We start from the raw sequence: 15564 nt of genomic DNA, 5'->3' as shown, positions 1-15564 counted from the left end.
CAAGTTTTTTGGCAGTTGTGCCAGAAATTAGCACCCTCCTTTTGTGCCTGAAGCTTGCAAAGAACAATTTTTTCCAACTATTTAGTAGATCTAATAAGATATTGCATATCTTACTAAATTAAGCTGTCAATTTCAAATGTATATTTTATTCATCTTCCTTTCTGGCACTAGATTTCCATGTAGTTTAACTCTTAATCATCTGGTTTGTTTGTTCGACCCCATTTCAGTGGGGGATTTGGTGGGGTCTGACATCATTCCTGCATTCCTACTTCTGTTTCTTGACAAGACAGTAGAGATATTACAGTTTTGGTGTGAGTCTAGCTGCCAGGACCATAACTTGGGATGGGCAAACGGGCACAAACCATGGGCTTCACCCCCACAGAGTTTGAGCCCCAACAATAGGTGCATGGATACTGCACTGCTGTTGAGAGACCAAAAGCCAGAGCAGGCAGACTGTTCTATAGCTGTGGCAGCAGCAGCTGGAGACTGTTTTTGAGTTCCCTGCATATGTAGGATTCCTGTGCCTGTCCCCTGCTATCAATGCTCAGCAGGTTTGCCCAAGGCACAAACTCCGCACGTTATGGGTACGTACACACGACCTAAGTCAACTTAAAATAAGGAAATTCAACTAATGCAACTCAAGATAAGACAACTCAGAGGTATATTATCTTGCACCACATAGAAGTCAACTCTGCTCCACACATGTGCGTGCTTTGACACTTTAGTTGGCTTAGCTGTCTGAAAGTTAGTACGTGTGAATGCACCCATTGCTCTTCTAGTTGTTAGTGGAAAAGTGTCAGCATTAAAAGTTAGCAACCCACCACCACACTTGGCATCATTTAGCATCTTCTAGAAGTAGCAAGAAGTGTGCTGCTCTCTCAAACTAGGAGGTGCTCTGTCCAGGTGAGAACTGAGACATATTGACAGGGCAGAGGGAGGAAGCTTACACCACTGCTACTTCTGTTGTACATCCTCTGCAGATTACTAGAAGACTCCAGTCTTCCAGGCTGTCCATTTGGCACTTTTTAGAAGCACTAAAAATTCTTAGGGAAAGTATGAAATGAGTCTAGCATTTTATTTCTCTACCAGTGATCCTCAACCAGGGTGTTGTGCAGGCAGGGTGCCACACAATGTTAGCGCTGTTGGCCGGATCCAGGTGAGCGCAGCCATGTAGTATGTGGTGCCACAGATACATTTGCAGCACCATATACCACACATTCAGCTGTTCTCCACACTGCAAGGGAGCAGCGTGCAGATTTTTTTTACCCATGGCACGGGCATTCCCCAGGGACAACTAGTGGTAGCACAAGTTGCACCACTGCAAGTTGTCCCCGGGGAACCAACCATCCATGCTTGTGTGGACACAGCCATTAGGTGTGCAAACATGGTTCAAAAGAGAAACCCAGAATTTTCACATGGGAATCCATAGTATTAAAAACATTCTGACCTGTTGTGGTCTGAGTTCTTTGCAACAACAACAACAACAACAACAAAGAGTGAAAACTAAGAGCTGGCATTTTTGAAGGGTGTCTCAACTCTAAAAAGGCTGAGATACACTGTCCTATACCCTATCTTTACTTGGCAAGATATATAGAGATTAAACAATGAGGAAGAGGATGGATATTACTTGTATTGCACTAGCAGCCAGGAGCCCCAGTCATGAATCAGCAGTCTACTGTGTTCCACATCCTTTGAGAACCATGCAGGCTGAACCCTGTGTCACAGTTTCTTTGTTTTACACGGCAAGCTTCATTCTTTAATGAAGAAATGTTGCCATTGCCTTCAGTGGAAGTAGGACTGAGCCTCTGAGAAGAGGGACTGTGATGTGTTTGTCCAGGGGCATTAACAGAATTAACTGCTCAGTTTCAAATACTCAGACATACGTTGGGCGGTGCCTTATGAAGGCTCTCTTATTGTTTTCACTGAAGGGATGGATGGGATGCACTCTTTATTAATTCTTTGCCTTACAGTCACAAGCAGTGAACCTACTCAAGAATCAGAATCAGAGAGAAAATAAAATAGTCTGGGTTCCAGAGAGCTCAAATATGTTTTTATGAAAACAAACCTTATTTATACCGTGTAGTCTAGATTATCATCCCTGAAGTGTGCCAGGGAATGTTTTTATCCCTGAAGTTTCTAAAGGGTAAGGACACCTCTCTGTCATTACCAGTCTCCCAGGTACATTTACTTGCTATGTGACCTTATCCACTTAGTGCATTTCATACTGTATTCCAATACTTGCCAGTTTTCAGCACCATTCATAAAATAAATTTATACTTTTTTTTTTGAACAGGGAACAGTCTTTCCTTCCTCCAGTTCCAGTGATGCCTGGTAACAGAGCGACTTTTCTAGAAGATCGATTATCAAGTCAGGAGAGAGCCACAGCTCTTCTCCTAGATCAGGCCTTTCGAATCAAAGATGACATTGTTTCGTACCTTCATGGAAGTAAGAACTATCAACAAGGGGAGGCAACTGCACGGCAACTACTGGAAAATCACATACAGACCATTACAAGCATAGTTAAGAAGCTCAGTCATGATATTGAGGTGGGTCTAGGTGTTGCTGAGACTTGTTACATTTCTAGCTCCCTCCTATGTCACTACCAGTCTATTAACTAATAATGTATTTAATGAGCTCCCTGTACAATATTTACATATATCTGTTTTACCTATAAGTCCAGATGTCCATATCAGCTATGTTTCTGGAATTCAGAGTCCTTTTGACCACTAGGTTTGATTCAGCCTCATAGAACTAGATTTGTCCTGTGCTCAAGTTCATATAGAATCATAGAGAAGTAGGGCTGGAAGGTACCTTTAGAGGTCATTGAGTCTAACCCCCTGCCTGAAGTAGGATCATCCCTATCCAAATCATCTCATACAAATCTATTGTCTAACCTATTAGCAAAATTACAGTCAACCCTGGTACAACCACAAGACATAATACCCTAACCTGCAACAGTTAAAGCAGGGGGACCACAGTAGCCAGTGTCCTGCTGCAAAGGTTGTTAAAACATGTTTAAGAGACCACAGAAGGGGGGCACCCTCCCTCAGACCCCCCACAGTCTATACTAATCATAGAAGTAGGGTCGGAAGGGACCTTGTAGATCTTCAAGTCCGACCCCCTGCCTGGGCAGGAGGAAAACTGGGCTCAAATGACCCCAGCCAGGTAGGCATCGAGCCGCTTCTTAAAGACCCCCAGGGTAGGAGCCAGCACCACTTCCCTTGGAAGTTGGTTCCAGATCCTAGCCACCCTAACTGTGAAGTAGTTCTTACGGATGTCTAATCTAAACCTACTCTCCAACAACTTGTGGCCGTTATTCCTTGTTATCCTGGGGGGCGCTAGGGGAAACAAGGTCTCCCCCAAAACCTTCTGGTCCCCCCTAGTGAGTTTATAGATGGTCACAAGGTCCCTCCTCAGCCTTCTCTTGTGAAGGCTGAACAGGTTCAGGTCCCGTAGCCTCTCATTGTAGGGTCTGCCCTGCTGCCCCCGGATCATGTGGGTGGCCCTCCTCTGGACCCTCTCAATGTTGTCCACATCCCTCTTGAAGTGGGGTGCCCAGAACTGGACACAGCACTCCAGCTGTGGCCTGACCAGTGTTGTGTAGAGGGGGAGGATCACCTCCTTGGCCCTACTTGAGATGCACCTGTGGATGCACGACAGGATCCGGTTAGCCCTGCCGACCGTGACCTCGCATTGTCGGCCCATGTTCATCTTGGAGTCAATGATGATTGACCATGGGTAAAATTCCTTCCTGACCTGAAATATTGGTCTGAATCTTAACAGAAGAACAAAACCTGCTAGCCAGGAAGCTCTGGATTTAGGTTCCAGCAGGAGCACTGGCACACCCTAGTCAAAATCCCCAGCCTTGGCTGCAGCCATCAGCCGGTGTCTGAGAAAGACTTAAAAATACCTTTATACATTTAACAGCAGGAAGGGAAAAAACCCTGCCTCCTGGCCCCATTTGGCAACTAGCAAAACCTAGAAGATTGGGAAAATACACAAAGTAGAACATAGGCCTAGTTTTGCCCAGATCCTTCCTAATCAATCCCTGTCCAACTTCTTCTTGAACACCTCTAGTAATGGAAAGTCCACGACTTCCCTAGGCAGTTCATTCCACTGCTTCCCCGCTCTAACAGTGAGGAGGTTTTTCCCGATATCCAATCTGAACTTACTTTGCTGCAACTTCAAGACATCGGTCCATGTCCTAGTCTCTGCAGTGGGAGAGAAAAGGTGCTTTCTCTCTTCTTACTGGGAGTCCTTCAGGTATTTGAAGACTGCTATCATGTCCCCTCTTAAGCGCCTTTTCCACAAGCTGAACATGCCTATATCCTTCAACATCTTTTTGTATGACTTGCCTTCTAAGCCCTTTATCATTTTTGTCACCTACCCCTGGACCCTTTAACTTCTCCAGATCCTTTTCAACACATGGAGCCTGAAACTGTACACAGTAGTCTAGATGAGCCCTAAACAGTGCTGAGTAAAGAGGCACTATCACCTGTCATGTCTTGCACCTAATGTTTCTATTGATGCATCCCAAACTGCATTTGCCTTTTGTGAAGCTGCATCACACTGAAGACTCATATTGAGCCTGTGATTTACCAAGATACTTAGATCTTTCTCCATACTGTGGCCAGCCATCCAGCCAGGTGTCACCAGTTTTGTATTCTACTTTTTATTTCTCTTCCCTATATGTAGCACCTGGCAAAATTCACCTTAACATGTGTGCCAAGCAAGTAATAACAGTTCTTGGATCCCTTCTACTTCAGTTCTGATCTCAGCACAGTTTAGAGTACCATGAGGACTCTAAACTACATCAGCAGGCAGCATTCCTGATCAGACTAGGCAAAGCACAAAAGACTAGCTGCAGCCCCACTAGACAACGGGATGGAGGGTGACAGCAGCTACATCTACTCTGTGCTGAGATTCCCCCCTACTCCACCTGCATGCAGGGGACATTCACAGCTGGGCTGGATTAGCCCTGCTTTTGTAGCAATGCAAATAGCTTTTCCTCATAAGTCATATTTCCCAGGCCTCTAATTATTTTGGTTGCTCTCTGCTGGAATCTTACCAATCTCTTCACAACTTTCTTGAAGTGTGGGACCCAAAACTGGAAACTGTGTTACAGATGAGGCCTTACCAGTGTCAGAGAAGAATCATTTCCCTTGGTTTGCTAGAAAGACTCCTATTACTATGGATTAGAGCCTAGCTAGTCATTCCCCAGTGTACGAGTTTGTTCTATCCTAAGTGCAAGACCATGCATTTCTCCTTATTGAATTTTGATTCACTTTAGATCATTCCTCCAGTTTATCAAGGCCATTCTGAATCTTAACTCTGCCCACCAGAATGTCTGCTCAACCTTTTGCTAGCACAGGCCAGATGAGAGACTTGGGGCCAGTCCGCAGGCTGGATTGGGCCTCCCACTGCCCCATGCTACCTCCCTCAACCCTGTGCCACCTACTAGAGACCTGACATGCAGGGTTAGATTGGAGCCCACACCACCTCCAGCCAGCCCGTGTCCCAAGATTGGTCCTGGGCCACCATCATGTGTGGATCCATTGTGCTGCCTGGCCCACAAGGCTCCCCATTTGTTCAGAAATGTGGTACCTGGGGAGTAGCAATTGCTGCCACTCATGACCCCTGTAGACAGATGGCATGGCTCCACAGGCCAAATCTGGCTCTCAGGTTAGGGGTTGAGCACTCCTGTACTAGAAAGAGATAATTTGATCCAAAGATTCAGATTTTCAAAAGTTTGAATGTGTTGGAATAGTTAAATACAAGGAGAGATGCAATGTTACCAAGCCTGGTGAAATGGAGTTGGGGGGGTTGGACACCTGTCAGGATCAAGTTTTTCTTGATGTAACCTGGGTACACTGAAGGGTGTGCCCTATTCTCAATTGGGCGGGATGGGTATGCAGGGGGGGTGCTGTGAGAGGGATGCCAGAATTTCTAGCAGATCCCTCTTTCCTCTATAGAGTTAGCCCAAGCCCAAAATTCTTAACTATATACAATGTATTGAGTTATAATATACATAAACATAAAACTAACTATCATATACATATATTTACACAGTGAACATTAACCAATAACCAAGGTCAAACCCAAATAACACTGTGGGAAAAATCACTCCTAACCACAGCCCCTAAAGAAAACACTATATCCACAAAAACACCCACAGCTTCCCCACCCCACAGTGGGGAACCTGTACTCAATTAAAGGGTCATGCAAAGTATAGGAGTGGAAATGTGATTTTACCAGAGGAACAGTTCCCTCTTTCTTTAATGCAGAAAGATGGATATCAAATGGCCCCTACGCCTTAGGACCTTGACTAGGCAGGGCGGCTGCTCACCCAGCCCCTTCTCTGGGTTTGCCCTCCCCAAATGTCTTTCCTCTGTGGGACCCAAGGGCCCAATGTCTCACGCTCCCTCAGGTGGCAGTGGTCAGGGTGCAGCTTGATGGGGTCTTCTCTGCTGGAGCGCCTCTCCAGGCCTCTCTTGTGCTGCTGGGCTCCTCTCCACCCTGTGCCCCGCTCTGGGCACCGAGGGCTCAGCTCCTCTCAGCTGCTGCACCACTGCTGCTGGTTTCTGGGTGCTAAGCCTCATGCTGGAGCACTACTATTTCCCCGTGCCTTGGCTTCGGCACCAAGGTCTCTTTTCACACAGGCTGGGCCCTTCAGGCTCCTGCTGTCTGTCCTCACGCCAGGTGGCTAACCCAAGCAGCCTCTGCTGCTCCCTGGCTCCCAAGGCACCGCCCTGCACACCGTGGGAACTGGCCGCTTGCCGGGAGATGGGGCCTGAGCTGCCTCTCTGCAGCACCCAAGGCCCTTGCTCCATGCACTGCCCCATGCACCGTGCGGCCCGCTGGCCCCGCTGGGGTTGCAGGCTCGAGCTGCTGCTTGCGGCTCCCAAAGCCTCGGCTCCGTGCACCGAACCATGCACCGTGATGGGCCTAAGTGGTCTCACACTGCTCCTAAGGCTGCTCCTCTAGTGGAGGCTTCAGGAGCCTTGGGCCTATTATCCACTGGGGGAGAGCTCCCCAGCTTTTCTTGGCTCTGCTCTTCTTGAGTCCCTCGCCACATCTGCCCAGCTTGCTGAACATGCTGGGCTTTTATTTACACCGGATGTCCCACCCCTGAAGTCTGCCGGACCTGCAAAGCAAATGTTCCACCAATCCAAAGTGTCCTTCTCCAAGCCAGGCTTGCCATATTGACCCTTCTAATATTCAGTAGTTTCAAATGAGCCATAGATATCTGGGAAACAGATTCTCTCACAGTTTCAGGATATTTGTAATTCCATATGAAACTAGGAAATGCAAGAAACTGATGAAAGTTAAAGTAAAAACAATTATTAGCACCTTATTATATTCTTTTGACTGGTTGCAAATTAATTCCACTGGGCTCTAACATGAGGTACAGCTAAAGGTGAGCATTTCATAAGCTGTAAGTATCAACTTGTTAGGAAATGGAATAGGTGAATCGTAATAGTTAAATATTACTAATAAATTATTTGAGAGGATGAAATGCAGAATTAACACACTGAAAACATTAAGTATTTTAGTAACATCCGTTGCTTGAATGCTTTTTTAAAAGCCTTTTTGTCATCCTTTTGTAATTTTCATACGAGCTATACTTATATTTTAATAATACAATTCTGGTAATCGAAAGCAAGCACTGATTATTTAAAGCATTAAAGCCATCAAAAATGCTAAGATAAAGTTCTTATTAACATTGTTAACTTGCCCAATGCAGAAATACAAAGGCATTGATAACAATTGAAAATTAGGGTTGTACTGAAATGCCAAGTAAAAATTCCTGTTTCCACACTTTAGTGATCAAATTCAGCCTCCAGATTTGTTGCTGCTTTACCTCCCCAGCATGCAAAGACAGCAGTGTCTTGGGAGCCCTGCAGATACTCATGCCTTGACTCCTGGGAATCACTGCCTCAGGCCTGCTGCATAGGCAACTTTTTTAGAGAACACCATATCTGCACCCAGACATCAGCCCTTAAAGCAGGGGCAGGCAATTATTTCAGGTGGAGGGCTGTTTACCTAGTTTTGGCAAGCTGTCAAGGCCCACATGGGTAGTCCCACCCCTTGACAGGTACCCCACCCCCTGGCCACCATCTTGGGACCAATGTCTTGGGACAAATGTCTCAGGGCCAGCAGTGGTGGGGCCCAGAACAGGGCGCAGGCTGGCAGGGGTCTGTGGAGCCAGGCTGGGCTGCACCAGCAGGGAGAGGGGGGAGCTGGCCCAGTTCCATAGAGCCTCTGCCAGCTGGGACCCCACACTCCTGCCACTGTGCTCTGGGCCCCACTGGCACTGGCCCTGGGACACCAGTGTGGGCCCCATGCACCTGCTCACTCCCAGTGCCCCCCAACCCCACAGTACAAGTCCGGGGCAGCGTGCAGCCCTGACCCCCTGCTCCCCAGCAGGGAATGAGCTGGTGCTGAGTGTGGGCGAAAAGCGGCTTCTCCCCCACCCTGTGGTCAGTGCACCCTGCTGCACATGCGTGGAGCTGTCCTGAGCAGGCACAGGCAGCCCCACATGAGCTGTGAGCAGCTGCAGTGTGGGGCGCTGGCCATGGCGTGGGTGAGGGACCAGTTTTCCCCACGCTCAGCACCAGCTTGTAACCTGCCCACACTGCCAGCCTGGGCCCCGCACTGGCTCCGGCCTCACCCCTTGGGGCTGTGCTGCAGCTCCCCCCTGACTTGCCATACCAGGCAGTGTTTGCCACCGCCACCTCTGGGCTGCCCGATGCACAAGCTCCAGGTGGGCAGCATCAGCAAACACTGCCTGGCGTGGCAAGCAGGGGGGCCCTCAGATGCTGCCACTGGCCCCAACGGGTGAGCCCAGAGCTGACACAAGGCCCAAGCTGGCAGCAGGGGCAGGTTACAAGCTGGTGCTGAGTGAGGGGGAAAAGCGGCCCCGCCCCCGCTGTGTGGCCGGCACCCCACACTGCAGCCACTTGCAGCCCATGTAGGGATGCCTGTGCCTGCTCAGGACAGCCCCGCAGCAGGGAGCACCGGCCATGGGGCAGGGAAGGGGCCGCTTTTCCCCAGGCTCCTCCCCTGCCCTTCCCCCACCCTTACCGGTTCCTGCGCTGATGCAGCCACATGGTCCCAGGCCAGAAGCCCCTGCTGGTCCCTGCTGTTGTGGGAGCCCGCCAGGCTTCCCCTGGGTCCTACTGCCCCTGGTTCCTGTCATTTTTGACAGGAACCAAAGACAGATAAATATTAATTTTCTAAATTTTTTAGGGGCCCCACAGGCCAGATAGAATGGCCTCGCAGGCTGGATCCAGTCTGCAGGCCATATTTTGCCCACCCCTGACTTAAAGGTTTCCTCCAACCCTTGCTGCTTCATCTCTCTTTAAAAAAAAGTAGCCCCAAGAAAGCCCTTAAAGATCCAGTGCCTTTCTGTATTGCTTCTCATAGTCCAGGCCATATGGATAGCTCCCCTACAACAAAGTCTCTCATTTTCTTTCCCATAAATCTCACAAATTCTGATTAACTCATGTTTTCCCCTGGTGCACAGAACAGACTATATTTAAAGGGTAAGCTCCTTGGGGCAGGAACAGTCTATTCACTCTGTGTTTATGCAGTGCCTAGAGCAATGATTCTAACCCTCCGAGCTGCAATGTGGTGCCATGAGATCCTCTCAAAGGTGCCATGGGGTGCTATGCAATATTATCGCTGTTAGGCATGGAAACAGCTACATGATTCACAAGATAAACCCAGAGATTTCAAATAGGAATTCATTTGGATCTCTTGTGGTCTCTCAGTTCAACAGAGGAATTGCTCTGGTTTTTTTTTCCCCATAGTCAAGAAACAAGTGAGAACTGAGAGTTGGCCTTTTCCATTGCATACCTTAACTATAATGAGGGGTGCCTTGAACGTAAAAGGTTGAGAACCACTAGCCTAGGGCAATGGGATCCTAGTTTATAACTTGACTTCTACAGATACAACAGTAGAAATAAATCACTTGTCATAAAATACAAGTCACTCTTACTTATTTCAAGTCTTTTCAAAAAGCAGGAAGAACATGAGTCAGCAAATTGCAGACTTCGATGGCCCAGGATTCCTTCCAGTCTCATGTTCCTATTCCTAGAACTATTCTGATATACTGATGACATGAATAATGATGCTCAGCATGAAGACCTTAACTTAGTAGAGCCTAAAGCTGCATTGGTTGATGTTGCATAAGAAACAGCAGGACAAAGCAATTATTTTTTGTCAAGCACAGAACAGAAACATAATTCAAGCTCCTAAGAGAGAATTTCAATCCGCAGGGAGAAATATCAAATTAAAAAAAAATTAAATGCATTTGACATTGTCCATTCTTCTATGATTATAAAATAATAATGATTCACTTAAAAAGGAGTGAATACAGGCTAATAATTGACAGGTACAGGGTTTGTGTGTATTTCACTCCCCCATTGCCAACTAGTTCTGGGAATTTAATACTGTTAGGAGCCCAGGGAATTAGCTGAAGAACTGAAATATTGATTCGTCTCAATAAACAGGAGGTTGGTGCTGTCCATTGTAATGAATGAGATACTCATGCTACTTATGCTAAAGAGCATGTGTTTTTCATTCAAGTTTCTATCTTTATGGATTTATCACATCACATTTGCATTGTCAAACATACTTTAGATGAGTCACTGGAGTTGCACTAATACATCTGACCTTTTAAAAATAAAATTTTTGTAACAGACCAAAAATACATGTGGGGGCAGGGCTCAATATCTCTGATGTCACCATATATATAGTCACTGAAGCTAAAAAGATTTTCATGATTTTTTCCCCAGATATATATATATATATATATATATATATATATATATATATATATATATATATATATCCTTCTCAGTTCATGTACCTCTCTCCTCAGACTAGTGCTCAAATGTCTCTTTGTACTGAGAAGATGGTACAAAACTGATGTAAGGGTCCTGTGTGCTGGAGGTATTCCCTGATGGTGGGGCCCTCATGCCTACCCTATAACCTAGCTGGTATAATAGAAAAGCAGGGAAAAAGATGCATCACATCTCTGTTTTCCTGTCTTCCCATTGTGCAAATACAAGTAAGAATCACTTCTGCTTGCCCCCAGGAATACACGGAGCAGGCTCCAGCCATCAGGGATTCAGGCTTTCATCTCTATTATTTCCACAGTCAGTTCAAAATCTGAAATGTGCCATAAAAGTTGCCTTTATTTGTTCGGATAGTGTAACAAATAGAAAGCTGTTACAAGATCTGATGATCATTTTACTGTTTTGAAAATGTATTAAGCATTTGCACATTTGAGGAAGCTCCAGGAATTTGAAAATGGGCAATTCTCAAGTGTTATTAATTTCACACTGAATGTTTTACATGGTTCCAATCAACAGATATCTTGAAAAAAATCTGCTGATATGACAATACATGGGTCATTGTTCCTTTTCAGATTAGAAATTATCTTAAAACATTCAGTATAACACAATTAGTCATATTAGAGAGACAGTAATATAAGCCAAAGCTGCCTGCTAAGGTTACTTGACACTTCCCATTGTTAGTTCCTGTTTTCAGTTATAAACTTTGCCAGACTAACCATGTAATAACATATCTCTTGCCTACCTCAGAATAATTTGGGGGTTGATGGTGTTTCATTTGTTTTGTTTCAGAATCAACCAAAGCAATTAATCCATTTCTAAGAATAAGACTAATTAAGTATATTATTTTGTTTATCTTAAAACCCACAAAGCCATGCTCTGATGGTATTAAATGACGTATTATCCTAAGTGCTCTGAAAAACATCAGGTACTACTAGATCTCTCAAACTGGGCACTGAAATTAGGAGATATTTTTAGCTTATTCTCTCTGAGCCCCATTTCCCCCACCTGTAAAATGGTAAAAAACAATGCTCCCTTAAAAAATGGGGCTATGTAAAAGTGTGTGTGATGAATGTTAGAGAAAAGCCCAAAACAGACGTTAACAATTCTGTCCTCAGAGTAGGATTTGAATATTTTGCAATAAATAAGGAAAAAGGCCCCTACAATGAAGAATGAGGATAAAATAAAGTATTCAATATCCACTTACTAAGTGAGCAACATTCTTGCTGTGCACTCAATGGATGCGTCCAGACAAGCACGCACGTGCCTCTTGCCCTGTCTCAAACCCCTTTGAGGCCGGGCAAGAGGCACATGCAGGAATGAAAAAATGTTCCCTGCGCTGAAAACTTGCAGCGCAGGGAGAAAATTAGACCCGGTCAAACAAAAACCCTAGGGAAAAAACTGGGTCAGGGCAGGAGGCTGGAGACCAGTGTGGGGGCAGGAACCTGTGGCCCCTGGGCAGGGCTGGGACCCTGCAGGCAGGGTAGTCCATGTGCTGGGCGGGGGCTCTGCCCTTGTGGGGCAGGGGACCATTGGCGATGCATAGGCACTCCCTGAGCATGGCAGTGCGCCCCCTCAGAAAAGGTGCTGCCAACACTGTCGGTGGTGCCTGTAGGCGTTTGCCGCTTGCCATCCCCCACTGCCAGTGGTGTCTGCGGGCAGTCAGTGATCGCCACTGGCCACCGCTGTCACTGCCGGTGGTATCTGTGGGTGCGCATCGCTCACCACCCCTCCCCCTGCTGCTGACAGTGCCAACGGTGTCTGCGGGAGCTCCCAGTTACCACTGCCACCATGCTCCCACTGCCACCAGCACCATGGTGCCCCGCCAGCTGCCAGGGGCTTGTGGTGTTCATGCAGGGGACCCACCCTTCCCAAGCAGCCCCCACACCCAGTCCCCCCACACCTACCCACACAGTGACTCACATCCCTCCACACCCACCCACATCCTCCCACCCCCTTCCCACCCCCCTCCTGCAAACCCCACATCCCCATCATACACCCATCATGTGATAAGGAAACCCAAGGCAAACATTAAATCATATAGATAGTTAGAATTTATTTTTTTATGATGCTAGAGACACTAATAGGCTTCCAAATTTCTTTAACATTGTAAATATAACAATTAAACATTGCCCATCTGATCAATCCCCCTTTGTCTCTCTCTTTTGTTCTAATTGTGGAAGAATGTGGATTTTGGGGTATTTTTAAAAATGGATTTGGGATGCTGCTGCAGCAGTCCAGCTAGCACAAGGGGTAGTATCCCCAAGTACCAAGTGGCCAGGCCCCAGAAGCTCCTGAGAGTGAGTAGCCCTGAGCTGCTGGCCAGGGCAGCTTTTTGTACTGCTGGGGCCAGGACAGGTGCTGGCCCCGGGATCTAGCTCCTCCTGGCTACAGATCTGGGAGGAGGCAGTCAGGGTTGTTTTGCCCCAAGTGGCAAAATTTGCTCCACAACAAAGTGCATGTCCGAGCACGTGCACTAAGGCAAAAAGCCCCGGCTCAAATTTGCACCGCCCCTATTTGGGCTGCTGCAAGCACAAGTGCTTGCATGCGTGGACGTGCCCATTGAACGCACATGCTCGAACAGGCACTTTGTTGTGGAGCAAATTGTGCTACTTGGGGCAAAACAACCCTGCCTGCCTCCTCCCAGATCTGCAGCCAGCGGGAGCTAAAGCCCGGGGTCAGCACCTGTCTTGGCCCCAGCAGTACAAAAAGCTGCCATGGCAAGCAGCTCAGGGCTACTCGCTCTCAGGAGCTTCTGGGGCCCAGCCAACTGGTACCTAGGGACACTACCCTTTGTGCCAGCTGAACTGCTGCAGCAGCATCCCAAATCCATTTTTTAAAATACCCCCAAATCCATGTTTTTCCACAATTAAAACAAAAGACCACTCTATACACACACGTACACAAACATAAATATTTATCTATAGAGAGAGAGAGACCGAGAGCGATCAGTTGGGCAATGCTTTATTGGTATATGTTTTACAATGTTAAAGCAATGTGGAAGCCTACCAGTGTCTCTATCATTATGATAAAATAAATTCTAAAAATGTATATGTGTTGATGTGTGCTTTTGGTTTTCTTCGCACATGGTGGGTGTGGTGTTTGTGGGAAGGGTTTGGGAAGGGGTGTGGGGGAAGGCGGGTAGGTGTGTGTGGAAGGATGTGGATTGGTGTGTGGGTAGGTGTGGGGCTATTGCTGGGGGGACTGTGGGTGTCGGGGGAGCTGCCCAGGAGGGGTGGGTCCCTTGGCCCCCACAGGGTACAGCCCCCCCACATAGCACATGGAATGACCCCCCCCCACAGGGCCCCAGCTCCCCCCTGGAAGGCCATAGCCCCTATCCCCCACAGGCCCCAGCCCCCCTGCCCAGGCTCCCAGCTTTCCCCTGGAGGGCCACAGCCCCCCTGCCCAGGGCCCATAACTTACCTGCAGCAGCAGCAGCAGCAGCAGGAGTGGGGCACTCTGAGCCATGGCAGCAGGACCCGGTGTGGCATGCAGAGACAGCACGCCAGGCCCAGCTGGGTCCTGCCAGCCCTGGGGCCTCTCTGCCACCTGGCAGGGCCAGGCGATGGTGACAGGACCCAGAGCAGGATGCAGGGACCACGTGCCAGGCCCAGTTGGGTCCTGGGGCCCCTCTGCCACCTGGCCAGGCCATTCCCAGGGCGGCAGGACCCAGCACGTCAGGCGGGGACCGTGCACTGCAACCAGATGGGTCCTGCCAGCCCTGGGGCTGCTCCTGCTGCCCGGCCTGGCCCAGCTGGGTCCATGGCAGCAGAACCTGGCATGACACGCAGTTTCCGTGTGCCAAGCTGGGTCCTGCCAGCATGGGAATGGCCCAGCCAGGCGCCAGAGGGGCCCCAAGGGTGGCAGGACCCAGCTGGGCCTGGCATGCGGTCCCCACATGCCACGCCGGGTCCTGCCACCAAGGGCCTGGCCCAGCCGGGCAGCAGAGGAGCCCCAGGGCCAGCAGGACTCAGCTGGGCATGGTACACAGTCCCCGTGCACTGCACTGGGTCCTGCCTCTGTCCTGCTGTGCTTGTGGGGGGGGGGGGGGTGTGCATCAGGACCTGGGCCAGCCCCGTGTGGCTCATTAGTCTGGCTTTCTACACGAGCAGGTCACAGGGCTACAGGAGGCACAGGTCCTGTGCATGCCTCCTGGAGCCCTGTGACTTGCTCCAGTGCAAAGCTGGACTAGTGAGCCTCAGGGGGCTTGGCTAGGTCCATACCCCCCAAAGCCCTGGGGACATCCCCCCTACCACTCCCCAAAACCCCCACATCCCCCTGCAACCCCCCCCCCACTTACCTTGGATGGCACCGGGGGCTGAGGCAGCAGGAGAACAAAAGAGATGCTCTGGCTGACACCAGAGCATTTCTTTTGGAGGACTGACTCCCTGGCATGGTCTGGGGCTGTGCCTTGCTCTGCTTTTCTGCGGAGTGGTTTTTTAGACCCCTGGATATCCAGTGGTCTAATTTTCTCCCCACGCTGCAAACTCGCAGCACGGGGAACATTTTTTCATTCCCGCATGTGCCTCTTGCCCCACCTCAAAGGGGTTTGAGATGGGGCAAGAGGCATGTGCGCACTCATCTGGACATGCCCAATGAGGCTGAAGTCCTATGGAAAGAAAGAAAAAAAGTGTGTGATCCCATAATTACAGAATATGTTACTAGATATCTTACATATAGAAACATAGGAAGGCACAATTGGGCT

At 48.5% G+C, this 15564-nt stretch overlaps 1 protein-coding gene across 4 annotated transcripts in view; it reads left to right on the top strand.

Moving 5' to 3' along the window:
- Positions 1-15564, top strand: part of FAM81B (family with sequence similarity 81 member B) — a 65224-nt gene that overhangs the window by 19395 nt on the left and 30265 nt on the right. For all 4 annotated transcript variants that reach the window (XM_059725017.1, XM_019483542.1, XM_059725016.1 and 1 more), the window contains one exon: positions 2294-2546. In XM_059725017.1, the coding sequence (XP_059581000.1) occupies positions 2325-2546 (222 nt within the window). In that variant the 5' untranslated portion in view covers positions 2294-2324. The remainder of the gene's footprint in view (positions 1-2293; positions 2547-15564) is intronic.

The sequence above is a fragment of the Alligator mississippiensis genome, chromosome 3, assembly GCF_030867095.1.
Source record: "Alligator mississippiensis isolate rAllMis1 chromosome 3, rAllMis1, whole genome shotgun sequence".
Lineage (NCBI taxonomy): Eukaryota > Metazoa > Chordata > Crocodylia > Alligatoridae > Alligator > Alligator mississippiensis.
The sequence above is the reverse complement of the archived record's forward strand: the minus strand, read 5'-3'. Positions and strand labels throughout refer to the sequence as shown.